This window comes from Oculina patagonica, chromosome 13 (genome assembly GCF_052425735.1).
Source record: "Oculina patagonica isolate OP01 chromosome 13, crgOcupat, whole genome shotgun sequence".
In the NCBI taxonomy this organism is placed as follows: domain Eukaryota; kingdom Metazoa; phylum Cnidaria; class Anthozoa; order Scleractinia; family Oculinidae; genus Oculina; species Oculina patagonica.
Genome location: NC_135770.1, coordinates 9,213,007 through 9,237,776, shown reverse-complemented (window position 1 = coordinate 9,237,776; position 24,770 = coordinate 9,213,007). Strand labels below are relative to the sequence as shown.

Below are 24,770 nucleotides of genomic sequence, written 5' to 3'. Positions count from 1 at the left end.
TGGTATTTGAGCGCGGGAAAAGAGTCCTTTGTTAAGGCAAATATAAATGGCAGATATTTTAAGGTTGAGAGCTCGCTTATATCGCACAAAAGCTGATACTTTAGCAAGAATGACGAAGAAACGAATAACAAATTGACGGAAACGCCCTAAAATAACAATAATTCAATCTAAATATTAATTTTATTTTACCCCAGTTAAAAACAAACAATCCCATTGACCAAATTTAGATGTTTTTAATAAACAATGTCACGAACAACTGCATGTATCTTACACACAACTGATCACAGCTCTACGAAAGTCCCCTAAAATATTATTCATTGTAAAATACCACAAAAATGCGACTGATCATGAAATTGGCGGCAACTTTTATGTAGCCTGCGAGCAGGCTCACCTTGGGGCACGCGCGAGCGGCTGACGCCGCTCGCTGTCGCGGATTCGCCGCTCCCGTGTAGCTCTCGTGTTTGCCCCAAAGTGAGCCTGCTCGCAGGCTAGCTTTTATGTCGTATATACGTAACTAACGCTATAACCAAAATTTGTTAAATAATAAGTATTCCTCTTGGTAGCATTTCCGGCAATGTCCCAAAAACGTTAAAAAGTTTTGCAATTTAAATTCCTTTAAATGTGATTGAAATCGCGCCGAGATTCGAAAACGTATTTGCGGTGTAGATCCTCTTAAGTGCCATCCAGTTTGTTGTCTATAGATGTACATCTTCTTCTGAAGACGAAAATCTTTTGCCGAGGCTCTTTAATTTTTCTTCAATCGCTGACATTTTATTGTCTTGAGCACTTGAATGCCCTAAAACACGTCTAAGCTGTTGAATGGAAGAAAAAAGCTTGATTAAGTTTTGTATTCATGCATAGCGTTAAAGCTTACCGTATTTATTCGATTCGACGCCGCCCTCGAATAAACCCCCCCCAAAAGCCGCCGGCATGATGATGCGGCGTTTATTCAAAAATGATAGATAATTATCAACTTTCAGCAAGCCTTAAATAATAATTTTCCTTGATTGTATATAACAATGTTTTAAGATATTGAAAATTAATTTTGTGTCAAGCACTACAACATGTACCGGCGTCTTATTCGAATAAATACGTTATAAATAATATGTCGAAAAATGCATTCACTTGTCACAGTACATGAGCTCAGTCTTTGTTGATTTATTTTTTAACAGCAAGTTTGCGCGACAAGATGCCAAATAGACTGTTCACAGCCCTCTATTTTTTCGTGTTTTCTCGATCGATGAGCGCGCGGTGAGAATAGCGTGGGAACTGGACGCCAGCGCAAAACGGAAGAAGCAAGGGGGTGGGGGGCGGGGAGCGATCCTGCTTCCCGCCCCCCTCCCCCTACGCGCTCGCGCTTCGCGCTCGCTCGCTCGCTTCGTTTGCTTTTTTTGCGTTGAAAAATCGAGAGGCTGTGGACAGTCCAGATGCCAAAAGTCAGTTTCTAAATTTTGATACCGGGCTTGTACTATAGAACTTACAAGCAGTCTTCTGTAAGAGTGGGGCGGGGAAATAACAATATTTTGATCTTTTTCACACCACAAATTTCTGAACGGAGAGCGGCTTGCTGGTTGATGTTGCGAGGCACTGGTAAAAAAAAACGTCAAAAATGCCGAGGGGTAAGGCGGTTAATGTTTTAGTGTCGTTTACAGGGGTGGAGAAGCCGGGAAGCGGGAGGAGAGCAGCAATACTTCTAGTCGTCTCGAGCCGGCGGGATTTATGACCCGTGCGCTAGACTTAGGTAGGTAAGTTTAAGTCTGCGAGGTGGCATTAAACTAGAAGTATTTTTTACTCTTCCCTATATGGGATGCTAGTCCATCACTGGGCTACGCTAGCATTAAAATTCGCCGTTGCCCTTTTAGACACCTGTTTGGAGAGAAGCATTGTAAAGTCTCGTCTTGCCTAGTCTGCGTTGCTGCCGGTGTTACGGCTCAACAAAACCGCCAGCTACGCAGGCTATATCTTGCTCAAGAACACAACGCAGTGACACCGACCAGGGCTTGAAGCCGGACCGCTCGACCCAGAGTCCAGCGCACTAGCCATTAGGCCACCGCGCGTCCCTAGCTATTGGCCGAGATAAACTGGCGCGAGTCGCTGATTCTAAACACGCGCGTGACTCGAGTGCCAGGCAAAGATCAGTAACAACACACCTTTTAATACCTTTCTTGTAGTTATTTGAGATTCATATATGTCATCAGACGAGTTTTCCAGCTATAAAAAAAGCAGAGCAAAATAGGAGCTATGAAATATAAATCAAGCATCGTTATCAGTTTAAGAATGTGAAAAGCGTCGCCTTATAATTAGCTTTCTTTAGAAGTTCAGCAGTCGACCTGTGCTGACGTCATCTTTTACATTTTTTCAATTTAGGAAAACAGGTTATCATTGCTAGAAAGTCTAGAAAGAAAACGCAAAATTTAGTTATAGAATCAAGCTTGGAAGAACACGGTTTAAAATATGCTTCAAACATTACTTTAAAAAGTTCCAACATCTACAGTCGTGGTAGCAACTAGCTTGTAAGCCAGAATTATCTTATTCAATATTCAACATGTTCGACTCCTATTTATGACAGTAAATATAAAATAGCCACAGACGCTATTAATTTTCGATAAATTTGTGTAGTCCCATTTTAATAAAACTGTTAAATTGTCGAATCTTCTTCGTCTCCCGTCGCCCTCACAACAGAAAATAAAAACATTATCACGCTGAATTCCTTATCCCATGAAAAAATATGGAGGAGGCAGTACTCGAATATCATTAGATATGTAATTACATGTGTAATTCATCCCCAAAGTACAGGAAAGATAATTTGTTTATTTTTACTAGCCTGTTGAAGGAAGAATATAACTGCAGTTTCTTGGCCATCAGCCTTTTCTCTCATTCGCTGAACTCTCTTGCGAGCCAAGTACCCGCGGTAAGCTATTAACAGAGAATAAAATAATTAATTATTTATTTCGATCATGCGAGGAAAAACAATCACTTTTGTTCAACGCATGAAGAACGTAATTCTTTCGTGGGTGAAGAAAACGTTTTTATTATTTCTACACTGTTCTGAAAAATGGTCTTCGTGGCTAATTTTTTGGAGTTGCTCTAACTGAATGGTTTAGTTGCTAAGTTAACAATATAAAAGACGGCTCACCTGATTGGAGGAAAATGACGGCTTTCAGTTTGACATCGTCGTTTTCTGTTTAACAGACAGGTGTTACAGCATTAAAGTGGGTTTTGTGAATAAAATTCATCATTAAACTTTAATTATTTCTAGAGAGTTCCAGCTCTTGGCGTCCGTCAACTGAAAATATACCGCTTTTTATTTTCTAGGGTGTTTATGGCAAATTATCGAACGCCGTTTTACCAGGCGTAATATTCGATGAAGTTTAGCTAGATTTTAAACTAAAATTAAATAATCGAGAATTTTTCCTATCACTTCTCATTGATGTTAGATGTTTACAGAACTTTGCGAATCTACCTTCGTTAAATGCAAAATTCAAGCTATTAAGGAAGCCGTTATTTTTTCCACAAAACTGACAATTTTTTTCTTATGTCACTCATTAGCAACCGTTTAACTGGGCGAAATTCATGCAATGTTTCGTAACCAAATGTCTCAAAATATAACACTTATACAGGAAAGACATTACAGTTCTAACATAACAGGAGATTAAAAATTACAAAAAGCTAGAAAGACTAATTCATCTACTCTTTTAACAATACTTACTAATCTTTCTTAGCAGCCATTCGTGGCGTTCCATTTCGGCCCATGCAAGTGTTAAACCTAACCACAAGATCAAGCTAATGCATACGTGAATTGTTTACTTTTACATTTGCGTCTAATGCAAAGTTCAATCTGCAGGACGCCGTTCATTAATTAAAATGATTGTTCGGCCGGTTTGACCCGTTAGGGTGAAATACTGAACCTTCAAAATACCAACGCTTGGTCTAAATCGTTTATAATTAAAAATAAAAGAACGCGAATGTGCTGGCTATATTTTTTTCACTGGCTTGAGAATAAACAGAATTACTTTGGAAAAAAATGAAAAAAAAAATCGTAAGAGTGTCATAAAATGTTACCTTATTATAGGAAAATAACGATACATGTTATTAATGCGAATTTCAAAAATTCGCGTTAATTTTATCGATGTAAACACGTCTACTATAACCAGGGACTATAAGCATTTAACCAGAACTTTTTTTTTAAATTTGCGTAAATTTTATTACGCATAAATTTTGTTCGCGTTGTTAATATGCTTCGTTATATTCCTATAATAAGGTAAGCAATGCATTTAGCGTCACTGGAAAATTGAAACAAGATGAAAACAGGATTGCGAGACAGCGGTTTAACAGGGAATGAGGCCAAAAAATCGCCAAACATCTCGCCAAACAAAATGTTGAACGGCAGAGCTGACATAAAAGTACCGGAGTGCTAGCGCTATTCTGATTGGACCGTGGTAAAAATCGGAAATTCTTCGTGTAATTTTTAGTCTAACTGGTTTTTCGTTTCTTTCGTTACTATTCTTTTGCGTTATCACAGTCGCCTTGACTAGTTCCTAGGCTTCTATCTTCGTCGCGGTCAACTCGTTTCGGGTCACGTGGTCCGAGCGTTCGTCCCGGATACGTACGTCACCGAAACAAGTAGTGACGTCAGTAATACCGTGAAGGCCTGGGAAAATAGCCGTACAGGAACTAGGCAAACGGTCGCCAGCCCGCGTCTTGTTTGAGCAAAGTCAACGAGGCGCGGCTGACGTGACTCCGGCGCACTACTCACAGAAAACCAGGGCAAGCACAGGGAGCCCATACAAGCGGCGAGTCTGTTTGTATAAAGTTCGAAATATAGAGGAATGTATGGAAATATTGAAAGGGTCTTACTGTTGTCAACTTATTTCGAGTAATGACTATGAAAAACAAAAAACCCTAGTAAACTCTATGTTAAAGCTCAAAATAAACGTAACCCTACCTCAGCTATTGTATTTTGTACTCGTTTCTTGTTATACAGTCAATACGCAAAACCCTCCAAATTCGTCCCGGCGCGTCATAATAAAGACGAAAGACTTTATTGAAAGTCTAGACATTCTACAGTAGTGGGGGGGACAGGGGGGTCTATACCCCCCGCCTCCCGTACCTTTTACCCCGCTTCCCGTACCTTTTACTCCCGCCTCCCGCCCCTTTCCGTAGCTGTTCTCTCCTGTTTGTTCCATGTCTATTGCGAAATATAATGAAATGTTACGAAATTTCACTCGTTTTCTCCCGGTTCCCGCCACCTTAAGAATCCCGCTTCCCGCCCTCTCTCCTCCCGCTTCCCGCCCCTTTTCTCCCGGGTTCCCGCCCCCCTGTCCCCCTCCACACAGTAAACGTGGTGATCCCAGACCGTGTACAGAAGTCTGTGGGACAAATGGTGCTGATGTTACTTGACGTAAGTGACTATTGGTGTCAGCATACATGAAGCCACATTCGAAAGTTTGTGCCGTATTCAATATGGCGCTGATATCCCGGCTTTCGTGACTCGTTGAGTTGAGGTGTTTTAGTCACACATGCAGTTTTTCGCCTGTACGACTCAAAGATGGCAGATGCAAGGAAGGCTTCGGAACAAGTGTTCGTTGTTGGTGTTGGAATGACAAAGTAAGCTGTGTGTATCATTGAACAGATCTACCGTAAAATAATTATCATGTTTACAACCACCAAATCTTTATAGATCTGCGCTTTAAATATTGGTACGGGGCTGTGAAAGAGCCAATTTATTTCCAGTATTCCTTAATCGATAAGAAGTGATATAATCTCAAGAAAGTTTAGATCCTCAGGAGTCATCCCATGTACAGTTTTGTACATCATTTAGATCATCATCATCATTATCATTATCAGCCAAATAACTGCAGAATACCCTGCCACTCGAACTATTCCACGTAGCCGGCAACGCGGAACGCAAAAAATAATTAATTAAAGTTCATGTATAAAAATACAATACATTCAAAATGGCATCACATGTTATGTGCTGGCTACACAGTATGCGGTACGCAGTGAAAAAAATGAATTGGCACATGAATATACCTCGTTCTTCAATCCATGAACGGAAACAAGCATGCTTTACATGAATATACCTTGTTCTTTAATCCATGAGTTGAAACAAGAGAGGTAAACTATCACAACATCAAGACCACTGCGTTCCGCGTACCGCGTAGCCAGGGACAAAGGCAAGTTAATTGTTCTTGCATTCATTACTCACACTGCATACTATACTGGGTAGCCAGTGAACAAGATAACTTCCAGTCTGGCATTTATTACTAACTGCATATCGTGTACCGCATAGCCATCGAAAAAGATAACTTCTAGTCATGCATTTATTACTCACTGTGTACCGCTTAGCCAGCAAAAAAAGATAACTTCCAGTCGTGCATTTATTACTCACTGCATGCCGCGTACCACGTGGCCACCTATTTTCAGTAAAGGGCTTGATGTGGTAGGGTATTCTGCAATTACTTCAATATCATTGTCATCTTTATTTACTCAGTTAAAAAATGAGGCATCACACTAACTAGCTGTTTTTAAAACCAATAGTCAATAACCATAAAAAAATATCAAATGAAACAAAATAAACCCTAAGTCTATAGTTTCTAAGAATTTGCAAAGTTTACCACTTAGTGATGTAACTAAGAGCTCTCTCTGATTTTGTTTTATCTAATATAATAATTGATTAGATTTACCACATTTGTAAAAGGATAACTTTTAACTCATTTGGTTGTTTCATCTCTTGGGCTAATACATGTATAAAGCTTATTTAATGAACTTAATTTATTGTTAAATGTAAGGAGACTAGGAGGAGAAGGTTGGCAAATGGGTGCAGATGTGGTCACATAATTATTGTCTGAAAAATTTTGATCATAATTCCCTCTCTGCTAGGGTAGAAAATGGGTCAAAACAGGACCTACTGGTCATAAATTTGTCTGTCAGTTGTTGTCAGTCCGAGAATGGAATGGAAAAAAAGATTATTGCCCGCATCTGCATGGGTCTCTTTATCCCTCTTGGATTATTAATTTTTAACAATGATTGGTAACTTAACTTTGCTATTTGGTCGAATGAATTTATTTTCCTTGTGTGGTCCCCCATTTCCTTTTTAGGTCAACGCTCTGAATGATGACATTCCTGCAGCTGTATTTTTTCTCTATTATGTCCAGTTTAGCCGCTTAATAATAAAAATGATTTTTTTTTCTTAGGTTTGAAAAGCCTCTCACCAAGAAATGGGACTACCCAGGTGTGTATACATCCTAGGAAGGGGGGGGGGGGGGGAGGGAAGGCAGATGTACATTTAGGAAAATTTCAATTAAACCCCTAAAAGAGGCCATCTGGGAATGGCCTCAAGCTTTTTTGACCTCTTATTTTCCATGTATCCTGATTGGTGTCGATATCTGATTGGTGTCAATACAGTACTTAACAGTTAAAATCTGTGCAATACAATACAGTACAAACCAATACAGTACAGTAAAAACATTCCAGTAAGAACCTGCACTTTCCAAAGTTAGCCTAGACAGGTTCCTACATAAATGGTAATTAGCACAAATTTAGGCTATTTACAATTATGATTTTAAGCATTGGAATCTACATTACAACTGGAATAATTCTCTAAAGAGGATACAGAATGTTGACTTATCTTAGTTCCCTAAATTAAAGTACCGGTAAACATTTTTAGTCGATTTTAGAAAATAAGAACCTGTTTCCAAGTTGCAGGCTAAAGAGGTTCTTATTTAGAGGGTGTCTAACTGGCAAATTGTAACCTTACAGGTCCCAAAAAAATTAGGTTCTGACTTGCAGACATTCTCGTCCCCATAGCCCTTTCGTTTCTCTTAGCCGGCTGAGCCTTGGCACTAGGAAACAAAGGGCTCTGGGGACAGAGAATTTCCAGTCCTAGATTCTAGGACTTCCAGTCTTCATGTATGCAGTCGATCATCAGACGTTTCAAAAGAATGTATGAGAGAGTCGTTACGTTTTCGACTTCCGTTTAGGAATTCTTTGTTCCAAACAGCCAATCAAAAAAATTCGAATTTATTCAAAAATCCCATGTCCCCAGAGCCCTCCGTTTTCTCGTGCCAAGCTGGCTAAGAGAAACGAAAGGGCTATGGGGACGAGAATGACTTGCAGGTTTTTACTGTATGACACCGTTTTCATTTCTTCAAGTGCAACCCCAAACAACACCCTATGAAAGACGAAAATTCTTAACTTATGGCCCTAAGGGAGACCCTCACCCCCACCATGGTATACATGTAGCATTCCCAGGGTATCTCTTTCCCCTCCCCCAAGAGCGACAGAATCTCTAGGGGGCGGGGAAAGAGACACCCTGGGAACGAGGTTGTAATAGTATTTGAAAAAGGAGAACCTATGTAGGATTTTAACCAGGAAAATCACTGTCATTAAGCTAGTATTATTTAATTTATGGGTTGTATTGGTTGGCAGAGGGAGGGTGGCTTAAAGTTGTCTCAGCAGGGCCTGTGGCTCCTTTTAATCCAAAAGGATTTAAACTCACAGATATGGCCCGAGAGGCAGGGACGGCAGCTCTGAATGATGCTGGGATTTCTTACCAGGATGTTGAAGCTGTTGTAGCAAGTTACTGTTATGGAGAACCAACTTCAGGTCAGGTCCCTGCAAACACTGGCTACCTAGTGGGGTATATATAGGGCAAGAAAATAAATAGGGAGCGGAGCAAGCCGATTGCAGTCTGGGTAGTAGGATCTCTCAGAGAATGCACTCGGCTTGCCAAATTTCCCTACATGTATTCCCCACTAGGGAGCTAGAGTGTCTGCAGGTTAACTCTTTACATACTCTACTCCTTTCTGCTTCATACAGTTCATCTTGTATGCACTGGTGATTAATTGTTAAGCTCACTGTCAGCTAAGCAACAGGCTTTCAGCCTGGATATAAAAAGTGGGAGTCCAAAATTTTTATAAGGCCTGACTTTGTCCCCATAGGAGGGCCTGAGGAGCATGCAAGGTGTTTTTCTGCAGTTATGAGTGCAAAGGTGTCTAAAAACTTCCAAATTTGCTGGAAGAAAATTCTGTATACAGTAATTCATATTAAATTTCTGTGATAAGTGGCCGTCCACCGGACTCCTGGACTCCCACCTGGCTAAAAGCCTGCTAAGCAAGCATTCCCACACTTTGGGCACACAAAAACTTGAGGGAGGGCAAAAAAAAAAAATAATAAGAGGAGGGACAGGTGTGGGAGAATCTTCCCCATCCCTTCCTTATCATGTTGTTTTGCCCTTGCCCCAATTTCAGCACAGCCAAAATGGGGAAGACTTATTTGTATGGGAACCCTTGCCTTGCAGGTTATTAACAAATGCTCTCGGGTCATTTCCTGCAAAAGAGAAAATTAAAAATCGTTGGAATTTTTAACAGATCAAAAGACGTAAAAATAACATTTACTAAATAAATTATTAGTAAACCTTGTTGTTATTGTTGTTATTATTATCTTTGGTATGCACTGGCTAGTTATACTCTAACACAATATTTTTATATTGTCTTGTAGGTCAAAGGGCAGTGTATGGTAAGTTTCAACATAATACAGTATATAAAGATTGTGAAGGCCACCTTGCCTTAAGGCACACAAAGCAGTGACATAAAAAAAGTGGCTGATTTATTTACTCACCAATTAAAGATGTTTCAGTTGGTATTACCAAAATCAGTCTAAATATTAAAGAAATTGCTAAGATCATTTTAAAAATGTTTTAGTTGCTAAATCTTAGAACAATCAAATTTGCTATTTATTTCAATCTACACTTAGAGCTATTTTCAATTAAGTGTCTTAAAACAAAAACCATAGTAATCGCTCTGGCAAATCACAAAGGACACAGACCACAGACAATCCAGTGAGCCAATCAAAACTCATAGCAAGTTTTACATAAGTTATGTAGCCAACACCAAGCACAGGAAAATGTGTCCATGAGTGAATCATGATCAGTTTTGGTTTTACTCCTTATTGGATGAGAAATTGGCATGAGTTACTGAGCCAGTGTCTAAACGTAGTTATGCAAAACCAAATCACACAAAAATCACCAAGCACAGGAAAAATTGTGTGTGAGTGAGTCATTATCGGTTTTGGTTTTACTCCTTATTTAATTATTGGATGAGAAATTGGCATGTTACTGAGCCAGTGTCTAAACGTAGTTATGCAAAACCAAATCACACAAAAATCACCAAGCCACAGGAAAAATTGTGTGTGAGTGAGTCATTATCGGTTTTGGTTTTACTCCTTATTTAATTATTGGATGAGAAATTGGCATGAGTTACTGAGCCAGTGTCTAAACGTAGTTATGCAAAACCAAATCACACAAAAATCACCAAGCACAGGAAAAATTGTGTGTGAGTGAGTCATTATCGGTTTTGGTTTAACTCCTTATTGGATGAGAAATTGGCATGAGTTACTGAGCCAGTGCCTAAACGTAGTTATGCAAAACCAAATCAAACTAGAATTACTTTAGATAATATACAAGTGAAACCACTCTTGACTTTTAAGAAATTAATCAGTCTTGAGACTAAAGTTCCTGACAGGAATCTTGTTGCTGTTTCTTATCACTTTGGACAGAGCTTGGTCTGACTGGGGTACCTGTGTTTAATACAAACAACAACTGCTCATCTGCATCATCGGCCCTCATGCTTGCCAGATTGTTGGTTCTCAGTGGACAGTATAAGTGTGTTCTAGCATTAGGTAGGTAATTACACTCTATTTTCTTCAACTGCAATAAAATTATTTATCAGCACTGTCATGGTTGATTGTGAGCGGTCTGTAAACTTGATTGGCTGTACTGACAGAGCTGATGGTAATGACAATGCCAATGACAATGGTCAGGTTAGCGGCGATGATGATGATGGATGAAGACTATATGATGGTGATGACATTAACAATGACGACAACAAATCAGGAAAGATGGAATGAAAAGTGAAGTCCGTGTTTTGTCTCTGTAACATGAAGCGGCTAGGATTATTTCTAGTCCCCCCTGGATGAGATGCTAGTCCATTGCAAGGTTACCCCCACAATAAAATTCACTGGTACCAATTTATACACCCAAGTGGAGAGAGGCACAATAAGAGTTATGTGTCTTGCCCAAGAACAAAACTCACTGATCCTGGCCAGGGCTCAAACCCAGCATGCTTGATCCAGAGTCCAGTGCATAAACCATTAACCCACTGCACCTCTAGACTAGCACATTGATGAGTAGTTCAAGCAGTTTTTACAGCAAGGCGCCCAAAAGTGTGACCACTTTTAACTTATTCACATTCTTTCGTGCAGATTTAATCCAATCAAAAGCCGTAGATAGCTTGCAGTTGACTTCTGATTGCATTAAATCTGCATGAAAGAATGTGAATAAATTAAAAGTGGTCACACTTTTGGGCGCCTTGCTGTAACACTCCTAAAGCAATGCTATCTTCTTATCCCCGCTCCCAGCCTCCTCATAATGTACACCTGTAGATGAAAATGGACCCAACAAAAGGAGGCATCTTTTTTGCAGGGTTTGAGAAAATGGAACGCGGGTTGTCTGAAAGATACAATGACCGTATATCTCCTGTCAAACGTCACATGGATCATATGGTCTCTATAGGTGCTGCCCCTGGTCTTATCAACCCACAGTTAAATGCTATGACCTCAGATGTCGTAAAGGTGAGAGAATGCTGACACGATAATTATTTACTGTGTTACAGGTCTACAAACTACAGCAATACTGGAGAAATTCTGTCAATGCAAGCTTTTCTTATTATGTTATGCTGCTTAGAATTTATGTTTTTTTTTTTTAAGTGAAGGAGTGCCAGGCTTTACATTATAACAACAAGTTAAGGGTTGTTGGTGTGCTATCGACACTCAGTTTCAGGAAAGAAATTTGCAAAGTATTCCTACTTAAGATGCTTTATATGCAAATTATTTTTATACCTTTTAAAAGGGTGGGTTGGGAAATATCTCCAGGGCACCCACCCATTGGGAGATAATAGGGGAGTTGTCTAGGGGAACAAACAGCCACCATTCATGGAAAGGCCCATTTAGGCCAAAACATTCAACCCCCTCTCCTCTTTAAAGTAAGAAACGTTCTGTGGATCCATTACTGCTCACTATTCAAGTTCTGGTTAAAGGCGTGGTAATAATCATATAATTGCTAAAGAGAATGGTTTTCAACAACTAACAGTGAGTTTTATCTTTTGTTGTAAAATTCATTAACTATTCATGAGGGTGCAAACCAATCCCAGCACAGTATTCAGATCACATGTACACAACTGTAAACCCCAATACAAATCAAACAATATAATTAACTTTTGATACAGACTCCTGCTCAGCTAATTAGTATTCATTAACTTTTGATACAGATCTCGACTGATTCGCATAACAAAACTTTCCATTCAATTTATTGTTTTCATTTCACAAGTAGAATAAAATATTTGCGTCCGATCTGTATGGCCGTTTACAATGGCTCGCCTATCGGCTCGCCATTGTAAACGCCCATACAGATCTCCCGCTCATATTTTATTTACTACTTACAATTTCTTTTAATTTTCCGTGGCTCAATAGAGAGGGAAGAAGCCATTTCAAAAAACGTTGTTCAAAGCTATATACGAGAGACTGGGTATGGATGGGGTTTAAACTGATATCTGAGAATGGGTAAAAATTTAACTGTCAGCTGAGAAATGACGCGTTTTTAAACTGATGGCTGAGATGTGAGATCTGCAAGATTTACTGCTACCATATTGTTACTTATTTTCGCGGGCTTAATTTTCGCGATTTTCGCAATTTTTAAAAAATCACGAAATTAAAGACCCGCTAAAAATTATTTTAAACGCTTTCTATTGTACTTTTTATGTTAATTACGTATTTTTGGCCAAATCTTGAAAACTAAGTCTTGCAAAATATTCTCGTTTCATTTTCGCGAAATTAAGTTTCCGCGAAAATACATGTAATTAACAATAAGGTAGCTGAGAAATGTGCTGAAATTTTACAACAAGGAGCCTAAAAGTGTGACCACTTTAAATTAATTCACAGTTTTTCGTGCAGTTTTTCGTTTTTCCAATCAGAAGATGAGGAAAGCTTCCGGTTGACTTCTGATTGGATTAAATCTGCATGAAAGAATGTGAGTAAAGTATTAGTGGTCACACTTTTAGACTCCTTGCTGAAACTGATAGCTCAGAAATCATAGGAAATTTAATTGATAAATGAGATTCCAGCACCTCTGTCCAGACTCTCTATATAAAAGGTTTATAAGAAGAGGTGCTTGTGGTAAGAAAAAAAAAGGTATTTACTTTTCCTCTTGTGCCATTTGTGTTTCAGCTCTTTGCCTATGCAGCACAAGAGCACAGTGAGAAACATGGAAGTACATTTGAACAGTGTGCTAAAATCTCTTACAAGAATCACAAGCACAGTGTTAACAACCCGAATGCATGTATCAGAAAGGAGATCCCTTTAAAGGGTATCACTCACTCAAAAATGATCTGCAAACCCATCACTTTTGCCATGTCTGCGCCCACAGCAGATGGCTCAGCGGCTGCTGTCGTGTGCTCAAGAGAATTCATGGAGTCCAATAACATGCAGGTTTGTAGTAATAATTGAGAGTATTTTTATCAATCTAGAGATACATGACTTGCAGGATCTTGTGAAGGTAATTAAGGGTGGGGTGCAGTTTGGGGATGTGTAGAGTTTGACTGGCGGTCTTTCTGTGTTACCGTATTTACTCGAATAAGCGCCGCCCCCGAATAAGCGCCGCCCTCAAATAAGCGCCGCATTTGGGACAAAAAAGTTAATAAGCGCCGCCCCCGAATAAGCGCCGCAGTCCCGTTGCGGCGCGTATTCGAGGAATTTCTTTCAACTAAAAAACAGCACTACAGAGCAACTCTTAAATAAACTTGGACATATTTTCCATCAAAAGCGATGTGTTTTAGTTCAAAGTGATTATTTTACCGTTCGCCCATTAGTTTTCTTTCCAACATTCCTACAATACATAGTTCTGAAAATGTTGTAAAAGCCGCGAACTTTGCCCGGACAGCTAGTACCACTCTTCTCTTCAGCAAGAGACAATACTGACGATCAACAGACGGGATTTTTTTATTACTGTAAAAGATTATATTCAAATTTTAAATAAGCGCCGCCCTCAAATAAGCGCCGCCCTCGAATAAGCGCCGCACTTGAGGCGCCAAAAGGCGCTTATTCGAGTAAATACGGTATTTCCAAAAAATCATGTTTCAAAGGTAGGGATAGGTTTTTTTGGTGGTGGTGGTGAGGAGGGGGGGGGGGGTGGGTCTTGGAAGGAGGGGTATAGAGTTTTAGTTGTGCAGACAGGCAGATTTAATACAACCCCCAAATTAAGCTTGCTCCGGGCGTTTGCTTTGTTGGGAACAACCCAAAGAACCATCAGCGAAAAGAGATAAGAGGTTTGTCTATATTTTCACTTGACGTTTTTTGCTAGCCTGCGATCGTTGTGGGACGCGAATGAGAGGCGGCTGTATTCGCAGGCTAGTTTTTTGCACTGTTCCGCAACTTACCAAACACATGGTATAGGCTAACCCAAATTGCAGCATTGAGATCAATGAGATGTGTGGAAGGGTTTTTCGAGAGGTTAACTTTTTATCATGATAATTTTCTTAACAAATTGATTTAAATTCAAAGCTTATAATTCTGCGCTCTTTTTTTCCGGAAGCCCGGGGAGGCAAAAAGGAACGCCTGAAAATATATTTATTTCATTTCGTCGTCTTTACATCAATTGAAAATATTGGTTTCCTGCTCCGGATACATAGTTAAAAGGGTTTAAAATGTTTTCAAACTCGGAGCGCAAATAAAATTTAAAAGCGTGAAATATTTCGTCTGATATCATCCAGACTTCATCAGTCACTGAGGTGGTGTTTTTTAAGATGAATGTTAAGAAGACATTTCACTGCCTCGGGGGAGTTAAAATTCTGTCATAAATTGGAGCTAATTCAAAACCATTGTCTCTATTTAACAAAGGTTTTCTGAGTTTTATCTCAATGGCCTCTTTTACCCGGCGTTTAAAGGTGTTGATTTCGGTGGCTAACACTTTTGTCTTGCTTGTGTCTACCGAGTGGCCCTCCAGTCGACAATGTTCATGAATGGCTGACGAGTTCCTCGACTGATGTTCTTTCATTCTGGTTTCCAGTAAACGGGACGTTTCGCCAACGTACTCCTTGTTGCACTGTTCACATTGAACCTGGTACACAGCTCCGCATTTCTTTAGATTGGACGTTTTGTCCTTGACATGTACCAATTGCGACCTCAGGGAATTTACGGGTTTATGAATAAGTGTGACCTCGTGTGACTTAAACGCTCTTTGAAGGCGTTCAGAAATTCCTTTGATGTATGGCGCTGAAGCGTAGATTTTCTTCTCGTTTTCGGGCTCTTTCGTTCCAGACTTGGAATGCGGTATTGTTAGCATCCAATCTGGGTAGTTGTTTACTTTCAAAGCTTGTTTCACGTGTTGGGCTTCTCTTGTTTTGTCCTCGTCCTCGGTAACCAAGGTCTGGGCTCGCAGCATCAGGGTGTTAACTACAGCTCTTTTGTGTTGAAGATGATGATTTGAGTGGAAGTTCAGGTACTGATCCGTGTGCGTAGGTTTACGGTACACGGAGATCTTGGTAGAACCATCTTGGTTTACGTGTACACAGGTGTCAAGGAACGGGATTTTGCCCTCCTTTTCTTGTTCCGAAGTGAACTGGATGTGCTGATCAATCGAGTTCAAGTGATCAGAGAAAGAATCGACAGCATGTTCGTGAATCTTGGCCATCGTGTCGTCAACATATCGGTACCACATAGTTGGCGGGGTCGGGGCGGTGTCCAGTGCTCTACTCTCAAACTGTTCCATGTAGAGATTAGCCACTATGGGAGAAATGGGGGACCCCATCGCAGCTCCTTGTTTCTGTTTGTAGAATTCATGCTGGTATGTGAAGTAGGTACTCGAAAGGCACATCTCAAGTAATGTGGATAATTGTGTGATATCCAGAGGGCATCTATCCGGCAGGCTACTGTCACCTTCCAGTTTCGCTTTGGTAACTGAGATGGCTTCATTAATCGGGATGCTAGTAAACAGTGCAGAAACATCGTATGAAACGAGTTTCTGTCCAGGAGGTACCTCAAGCTCTGCAATCTTGTTGACAAAGTCTTCACTGTTGACGATGTGATGACCGTTGAGGCCAACAAGAGGTTTCATAATCTTAGCAAGGAACTTGGCAGTGTTGTACATCACGCTACCAATGCTGGAGACTATTGGTCGTAACGGGGCGTCCTTCTTGTGAATCTTGGGCAGGCCGTAGAACTTTGGAACATTTTCCGCTGTGGGGTAGAGCTGGTTATACAGATAGCCAGGGATTTTTCCTTCTTTGCGCCAATTTCTCAAGGTTTGAATGAGCTTGTTTTTGATGGAACCAGTTGGGTTGGATGTCAGTTTCTCATACGTGTTGGTGTCGTCTAGTAAAGCCTTCACCTTGGTGTGGTAATCTTGTTTGTTAAGAATGACCGTAGTGCGCCCTTTGTCTGCTGGCAGGATGACAATTGAATCGTCCTTCGCCAAATAAGCAGGAGGGCATTTTGCGGGCGCATGCGTGCAACCGCTGTACAAAGCCCGCGTGATCTTGGGAATAAAAATGGCGCGGAAGATTCAAACTTTGTTTTTTGTACTGTTTATCGTCACATAATTTAATATAGACGTAAATTTCGCTAAGAAAAAGTGTTTTGTGTGTGGCAAGGCTCTTATAAAGCAGATTTTCTGGCCTGCTTCGGGATCGTTGTTGAAAATAATGGGAAAATATGTGGGACAGGTAGGAAAGCCTTCACCGACAAAAATCAAACAGGCCGTAAAAAGAGGAAAACATTTATTCGTGTGCTGGAGTGTGATATATTAGGATCAAAACTTCACATCAAATCAATTGCTGTAATACAAGCAGAGTGCGAGCAATATTATAGCTTGTCGAGAGATTTTTTGCCTAAAGGGACGGCCATCAAAGAAAAGGGTTTTCCCTGAGGGGAAAGACATGTTTGGGTGTTTTGCACATGATAATGCAGCTCACTGATGACTCTAAAGCAAGGCCAACTTGCCCTCGACTGGCAAACAGGGTTTCCTGGAACAAGAACTGCAGTTCTTTAAATCACATTTAGGCGACACAGAAGTAAAACAGTCGTTATAACAGAACGAACATCAATCTTAAAGAAACAAACGTTGAAATGAAAATTTGAAAATAACATTGTTTATAGTTAAAAATTATTTCTTAAGACATTTTATGCAGCAGTTATTAGAACGTTTCTGAAAAATATATATATCGCTTGTTCGTTTCATGCTATTTTTTGACTGGTGATCAAGGCTAGATTTTGATAAAGGAGCCAAAAATGTACTAATTAACATAGTAAAATGTAAACAAATAGTCTACCAGCAAAGAATTACCATAACACTTTAAAATTAAGACCGATCTCAGTAATTCTTTTCTTGTTCAACGCAATAATTGTGGTACATCGAAATGTGAAGTTATTTTGACCAATGCTTAAGTTTAAGAAAATAATCACAAACGATTGTTTCTCTGTTAGAATAAACCAGCGAGAACGTACGTTAAAGAAAGCTAAAAATTACCACAATAGACCATTTTTTAACGCTACCTTCGCAGCATTAGACGATAGTTCAAGTACTTCATGCTCCATATATCATCGGTAGACGCTGGAGATCAAGGTTAGATTTTGAGATTTTTGCATCGTGAGAACGATGAAATTGCAGTTTTATGAAAAATCTGAACAAAATCATGACCACTCGCTCAAACCCGGGATACTTGATTATAACATCGTATAGTTAAAACTGCTGTTTTATATTTTAGTACTAAGTAGCCGTAGCGCTTTGTCCGTTTAGATCTCCCAGCTATTAAAAACATGGGCAAGGTATTACGGTTCTCGACATTCGGTCGCCATTTTGTCCACGCGCAATGTTTAATACACATAGCCAAAGTCGATCAGATAAACGGCACGCCGACACCAAAGTATGCTTGTTGTTGTCAGAAGATAAAGCAAGGGCTCTTAGTATCGTATACAGCAAATAAAACTTAAAACACCTTTTATTTTGAGCTGAAAATTAGGCCATAAATTGTGAAAAATATGTAAACAATCGATAGCAGAACTTCCCTGTAGTGCGCACTAGCCCATATCGACGCATGCGCACGCAAAATGCCCTCCTGCTCGCCAAATATTTGATAGCTCCCCTTTCGGCTTTGCTGATGTTCGATCTTGGAGGTTTACTCTTGCTTATAATTTTAACTACTTCATTTCTCAGGCTCTCGGCTTGGCTCTTATCCTTCAGTTGGGTGCAAGCCAGTTCTGTGGCTGCTACGATATCTTCAACTGGAATCTTTGACGGGGTGACGCTAAAGTTCAAACCTTTCATAAGAACCGATTGTTCACTGTCGGTGAGAGAGCGGTCTGAAAGATTTATTACCCACTTTCTCTGATCAAATGAGAAATTGGCGCAAAGAAGGAAAAATCCCTGGCTATCTGTATAACCAGCTCTACCCCACAGCGGAAAATGTTCCAAAGTTCTACGGCCTGCCCAAGATTCACAAGAAGGACGCCCCGTTACGACCAATAGTCTCCAGCATTGGTAGCGTGATGTACAACACTGCCAAGTTCCTTGCTAAGATTATGAAACCTCTTGTTGGCCTCAACGGTCATCACATCGTCAACAGTGAAGACTTTGTCAACAAGATTGCAGAGCTTGAGGTACCTCCTGGACAGAAACTCGTTTCATACGATGTTTCTGCACTGTTTACTAGCATCCCGATTAATGAAGCCATCTCAGTTACCAAAGCGAAACTGGAAGGTGACAGTAGCCTGCCGGATAGATGCCCTCTGGATATCACACAATTATCCACATTACTTGAGATGTGCCTTTCGAGTACCTACTTCACATACCAGCATGAATTCTACAAACAGAAACAAGGAGCTGCGATGGGGTCCCCCATTTCTCCCATAGTGGCTAATCTCTACATGGAACAGTTTGAGAGTAGAGCACTGGACACCGCCCCGACCCCGCCAACTATGTGGTACCGATATGTTGACGACACGATGACCAAGATTCACGAACATGCTGTCGATTCTTTCTCTGATCACTTGAACTCGATTGATCAGCACATCCAGTTCACTTCGGAACAAGAAAAGAAGGGCAAAATCCCGTTCCTTGACACCTGTGTACACGTAAACCAAGATGGTTCTACCAAGATCTCCGTGTACCGTAAACCTACGCACACGGATCAGTACCTGAACTTCCACTCAAATCATCATCTTCAACACAAAAGAGCTGTAGTTAACACCCTGATGCTGCGAGCCCAGACCTTGGTTACCGAGGACGAGGACAAAACAAGAGAAGCCCAACACGTGAAACAAGCTTTGAAAGTAAACAACTACCCAGATTGGATGCTAACAATACCGCATTCCAAGTCTGGAACGAAAGAGCCCGAAAACGAGAAGAAAATCTACGCTTCAGCGCCATACATCAAAGGAATTTCTGAACGCCTTCAAAGAGCGTTTAAGTCACACGAGGTCACACTTATTCATAAACCCGTAAATTCCCTGAGGTCGCAATTGGTACATGTCAAGGACAAAACGTCCAATCTAAAGAAATGCGGAACTGTGTACCAGGTTCAATGTGAACAGTGCAACAAGGAGTACGTTGGCGAAACGTCCCGTTTACTGGAAACCAGAATGAAAGAACATCAGTCGAGGAACTCGTCAGCCATTCATGAACATTGTCGACTGGAGGGCCACTCGGTAGACACAAGCAAGACAAAAGTGTTAGCCACCGAAATCAACACCTTTAAACGCCGGGTAAAAGAGGCCATTGAGATAAAACTCAGAAAACCTTTGTTAAATAGAGACAATGGTTTTGAATTAGCTCCAATTTATGACAGAATTTTAACTCCCCCGAGGCAGTGAAATGTCTTCTTAACATTCATCTTAAAAAACACCACCTCAGTGACTGATGAAGTCTGGATGATATCAGACGAAATATTTCACGCTTTTAAATTTTATTTGCGCTCCGAGTTTGAAAACGTCTTTACATCAGTTTATGTTCAGAGAAAAGGGGGAGTCGAAGCGCCTGACCGCATGTTAATTTAAAGTACAAGTAACACTGAAATATTTTAGGGGGGTTAAATTTTTTTATTGTATTTTGTCGAGTAATTCTGCGCAATATTTTATTATTTTGTTACATCCTCGATTTTTTTATGCCCTTTTGCAGTCGAGATTCATTTGTCCGGGACCATGTTAAAAGGAATCTGGGGAGGGCGATCGTGCAACGTTGTATCGAGAACGATCCTCAATCAGCTGTCTTGATTAAAATGTATTTTTTGTTGTCTTTAGAACAAAGCTGTTGAGATTGTCGCACAGCAGATGGTCACAGACCTCCCATCCTCGTTTGAGCACAGTTTTCTGGACCTGGCAGGGGTTGCTATGGCTCGTAAAGCTGCTGAAGACTGCTACAGATCATCAGGTCTTACTCCGTATGATGTTAACGTTCTTGAAGTCCACGACTGTTTCTCTTGCAATGAGGTCAGTTTGAAATTGGCTGGTTCATATTCGACTGTAGATTATTACAAGTTATTAAAATCAGGATTTTACTGCCTGCTTTGGTTAGTTGCTTAGTTGGTTTGCAGAGTTAAGCACCTTTACACTTGCAGTGTGAGTACTCCAACCAAGGCCACCCAAGCAAATTCTTCAAAAATTGACAATTAGTGTTTGCATGTTAAAACAACAAAAATGGTCACAAAATTATTGCTTCTGTAACATGCAGCTGGTGTAGATCCACAATTTGTGGAAACAAGGCTTTCATTTCCTATTTTGCACAGATTTTGTCAGGTGGCTGGCCTTGGTTGGAGTAGTTGCACTGTAAATTATTTTTGCACGTTTTTGAATACATAAATCCAAGTGGGGGCAAGTGAACATCCCTCTAATATTGTCCTTCAAATTTAAGGGCTCTCTGTTCGAAACGTAAAATTTCAATCAAAAGTAATATTTTCTTCTGACGATCAAGAATCTTTCCAGTCTGTTCGCAGCATATATTTCTGTTCAAAAAATTAAAATTATTCACTGTTTTCCGGGATCTTTTCCGAGGTTAAGAATATTTAAAATTCGACGTTTCGATCAGTTTCACTGATCTTCTTCAGGCTGTTGTTAAAAATTACAATATGGCGGACTGTTTCCCATGTTCAGCTCGGTAACCGCGCCAATAAATCGTGACTATTACACCACGTATGTGAAAAAAGGCGGTAAAATGTAACGAGGTCTGTCAAGTAATTTTACATTTGTGATACTTCACTGGCTATTATAGTCGTTTCAACATGTTCAGTTTAACTGTTTTTGTTGGATGAAAACTGAACGTGCGAATCTTGAAAGCTGGGGATGGTATCCCCTGATTTAGCGGGACTGTATTGCATCACGTGACGCGTTAAGGCTAATTGCGGGAACGAAAAAATATGTAAAAGATGCTAAATCTTTTGTATGTTACCATTGGTTCGTTTATACTGACCATAATGATCCGTTTCAGTTATTTATGTATGAAGCCATGGGACTGTGTCCACAGGGGAGGGGTGGAGAGCTAATTGATTCAGCTGAATGGATCTCGAACAAAAATGGTAAGATATACATGTATATACATGTATCAGTAAAGGTGAATTTGTTCACCATGTTAAAGCGAATTTACACTTAGCAATGTATCGGTCCGATTTGTCGGGCATGATTATTAAGCAAGCAAATCAAAGCTTGCGATTGGCGATCCGAACGCCTGCGACTCCGATCCAACAAATCGGCTTTCGTGTGTGAGGCCGTATTTTGTGAATAAAAACGCTACTTAACAAAAAGGGACGTTAAACAAATTATTCCTGCGGTGCTTTCACTGTATGTATTACAAACTCAATCACCTATTACTTACTATTTTAAAACGTTTTTCAAAAAATACATGTGCAGTACAAGTGCTTCCACTGTACGCAACCGATTCGCTCCCTCTCGAATTTATCTTTTCCAACAAATCGGACCGATTGTATGTGGACCCCAGCTTACTAAGTTTTGACCTGAAGTGACAAAGATCAGTGATTTTCTGATTTTCTTAAGACCAGATTGAAAAGAAGCGGGAGAAGCCATTGTCGTTACTTACATTTCTGTGTGATCACGGAAGCCCAAAACCGCTGTAGCTCGATTTAGCATATTAAGTCTTGAGAAAAGTATTTAGTTTGTTATTAATTATTTTAGTATATGGATAAGATCGAGTCGGACTAGAACATTAAAATTTTAAAGTGCAACAGAACTAGTTTACCAAGCGTTTGTTTGATTGTTTCAGTGTTTGTTTGTTTTTTTTCACCGATCAAGATTTTGGTTAGTCTCCTTCGTAGCCGTTTTAAGTGTCGCGTTGCGTGAGGACACTAAAAACGGCTGCGAAGGAGACTAGATTTTGGTAGCCAGTCCGTTTAGAGTTAGATCAACAGGGTTCCATTGTTACTGGGATAGAATATTTTACGCGCAACATTTCTCGTAGGTGGTGAAGTGTGTCGCATTGGAGGCAGATGGGTGGTGAATCCTTCAGGAGGTTTAGAGTCTAAAGGTACGTTTAATCAAGCTATCAGTCGCAAACCGTTTCGTATCTCTGAGGTTTAGATCTGTGCGCTAAACCCGAGAATTCAGGAGAGTATAAGAGAACAGTGAGATTTAGCTATCACAACGAAGGCATTGACCATCGCAGGATACCCCAGCAATTTGTCAAACGGCGGTGCACTACAACACTTTCTTAAAAGGCTTCTTCATCTTACTATTAACACATACAAAGTAGTTTCTGACAGTTTCTGTGCTATAGACAGTCGTTTTAAACGTGAAAATAAACTGAGTTGAAGTGCTATTTGAATAAAATTAGGATGTCATTTTATCATTTTACTGCCTGAGTAAACCAATGCATCTATCGCGGGCTTAATTCTTCCCCAAGCGGGAAGGGAAATGATTATGAGCGCGCAAAAAGCAGAAGGTTTTATCATAAAATACTGACTGCATGTTTCTTATTTCCATCAGGCCATCCAATCGGTGCCACAGGTCTAGCGCAGTGTGCAGAGCTTAACTGGCAGGTGCGTATAATGTTTTTCTCTCTTTTGGACAATGCTATCTGTAAAAAGATTTCCTAAAAGTCCTATCTGAAAATGTGGGTTTCTTTCCTAGCTAAACTGCCTGAAAAACGATTTATTTTCATGACACTGGCAAAAAATCTAGTGTTAAGAAGCTTCCTGTTAACATATTTCCGACCGTTTCCTTTATCCGGGTTATAATTTTCCCACCAATGTACATATAACACCTCTAAGCTACGAAGCTACAAAATCTCCGCGGTAATTGGCCGCGTGAAAACTGGGGGATATTAAAACCGATGAAAACCTAGCTTCCAGTTCTCGCGCGTTTTTTGCATTTTTCCGTTTAAGATGGAGAAGTAAGTGGAGGGACCGCCCTTTTCATAATACTAGTGTTTAGAAGGAATTTTCTAAAGAACTTTTGTTCGATTTTGTTCTTACTTGTTATAGCTGAGAGGTGAAGCTGGCAAGCGCCAGGTAGACGGAGCGTCAGTAGCTTTGCAGCATAACTTTGGAATCGGCGGAGCGGCTGTTGTCACCATGTACAGAAAATACAAACCACAACTCAGAGCACAGCTTCATGCCAAGTTGTAATGATGTGTCTCCCCATGGACTGAAGTCACAGCGGCGCTGCGGGATTGCACAGAAGCTGGTCAAGTCATAATTTACTGTGGAATGTTTACAACATGAAAGCTAAACGCAGTGAGGGAAATTATTCATATCCCACGTGTTGACATAGCATCCTTGTAAATTAAAATTGTACTATGGTACATTCTTATTCGTGAAATATGCACAACGATGTCACAATATTTTACAAATTATGAGATAATAAAGGATGTAAACAAAGTGTGTTGTGTTGTATCGCATTCTCGTTCCCAGAGCCGCCCGTCCCTCTTAGCCTGCGAGGCCTTTGCACGAGGAACAGGTGGCTTTCTCCCTAGTCTTTCATCACCTTTGAGGAACAAATAAGTAGGCACTGGGAACTAGTCCGCCTCCTCCCGCACTATTCTCGTCCCCATAGCCCTTTTCGTTTCTATAATCCGGCGGGGCCTTGGCACGAGAAACGAAGGGCTCTGGGTATCGGGTATCCAGGATTTTAAGTCCTAGATTCTCGGACTTCCGGTCTTCATGTATGCAGTCATGATGTTTCAAAAGACTGCATGAGAGAGACGTTGCGTTTTGTACTTCCGTTCAAGAATTCTTTGTTTTAAACAGCCAATCAAAAAATTCGAATTAATTAAAAAATCCTATGTTCCCAGAGACTTGTTTCTCGTGCCAAGGCTTTGCCTGCTAAGAGAAACGATGATATCTTATTAACCACGCGCGAGGGCCGTACTGGGCGAATATCGGCCCGAGGTCTTGACAGTACGGATCGAGCGCAGCGAGGTCCGTACAAAAAAGACCGATGGCCAATAATCCCCCAGTACGGTCCTACAGTCTTTGACATGTTTGTTTGCCGTAAGTGTATTGCTTTGGTCTTCGGTTCTGAACTCATTCTGCTTCTCATAAGTTTCTAAAGGGCACTTTATAAGAAAACGCTTGCGAACACAGATATAAACCACAGGCAGACAATCCTCTGTGTTTGAGGCCGCGTGACGTAAGCGTCACGGTAAGCGCTATTTGATCCCACACATTGACTGCAATTTGTAACGATTGACCTCGGCTTGAGTCAACTGATCGTGAGAAATG

The 24,770-nt window shown here is 40.4% G+C and overlaps 2 protein-coding genes across 4 annotated transcripts; one reads left to right on the top strand and one right to left on the bottom strand.

The window, feature by feature from the left end:
• Positions 1–195: 195 nt before the first annotated feature.
• On the bottom strand, positions 196–4,882 carry LOC144635094 (uncharacterized). Of its 2 annotated transcripts, none has more exons than XM_078494176.1 (5): positions 3,710–4,882; positions 3,137–3,181; positions 2,825–2,916; positions 2,151–2,211; positions 196–812 (listed from the first exon to the last, which is right to left on the bottom strand). In XM_078494176.1, exons 1-5 carry the CDS (start codon positions 3,741–3,743, stop codon positions 808–810), a joined length of 237 nt encoding a protein of 78 aa, XP_078350302.1. In that variant the 5' UTR covers positions 3,744–4,882; the 3' UTR covers positions 196–807. The 2 variants fall into 2 exon arrangements, with proteins under 2 accessions (XP_078350302.1, XP_078350301.1); XM_078494175.1 differs by having other exon boundaries at positions 2,161–2,211.
• A 499-nt stretch (positions 4,883–5,381) lies between these two features.
• Positions 5,382–23,934, top strand: LOC144634995 (sterol carrier protein 2-like). Of its 2 annotated transcripts, XM_078494050.1 has the most exons (12): positions 5,388–5,607; positions 7,197–7,234; positions 8,503–8,607; positions 9,502–9,519; positions 10,558–10,680; positions 11,483–11,631; positions 13,282–13,542; positions 20,344–20,532; positions 21,527–21,614; positions 22,511–22,576; positions 23,035–23,087; positions 23,532–23,933. In XM_078494050.1, exons 1-12 carry the CDS (start codon positions 5,549–5,551, stop codon positions 23,673–23,675), a joined length of 1,293 nt encoding a protein of 430 aa, XP_078350176.1. In that variant the 5' UTR covers positions 5,388–5,548; the 3' UTR covers positions 23,676–23,933. The 2 variants fall into 2 exon arrangements, with proteins under 2 accessions (XP_078350178.1, XP_078350176.1); XM_078494052.1 differs by lacking the exon at positions 9,502–9,519 and having other exon boundaries at positions 5,382–5,607; positions 8,503–8,616; positions 10,549–10,680; positions 23,532–23,934.
• Positions 23,935–24,770: the final 836 nt, after the last annotated feature.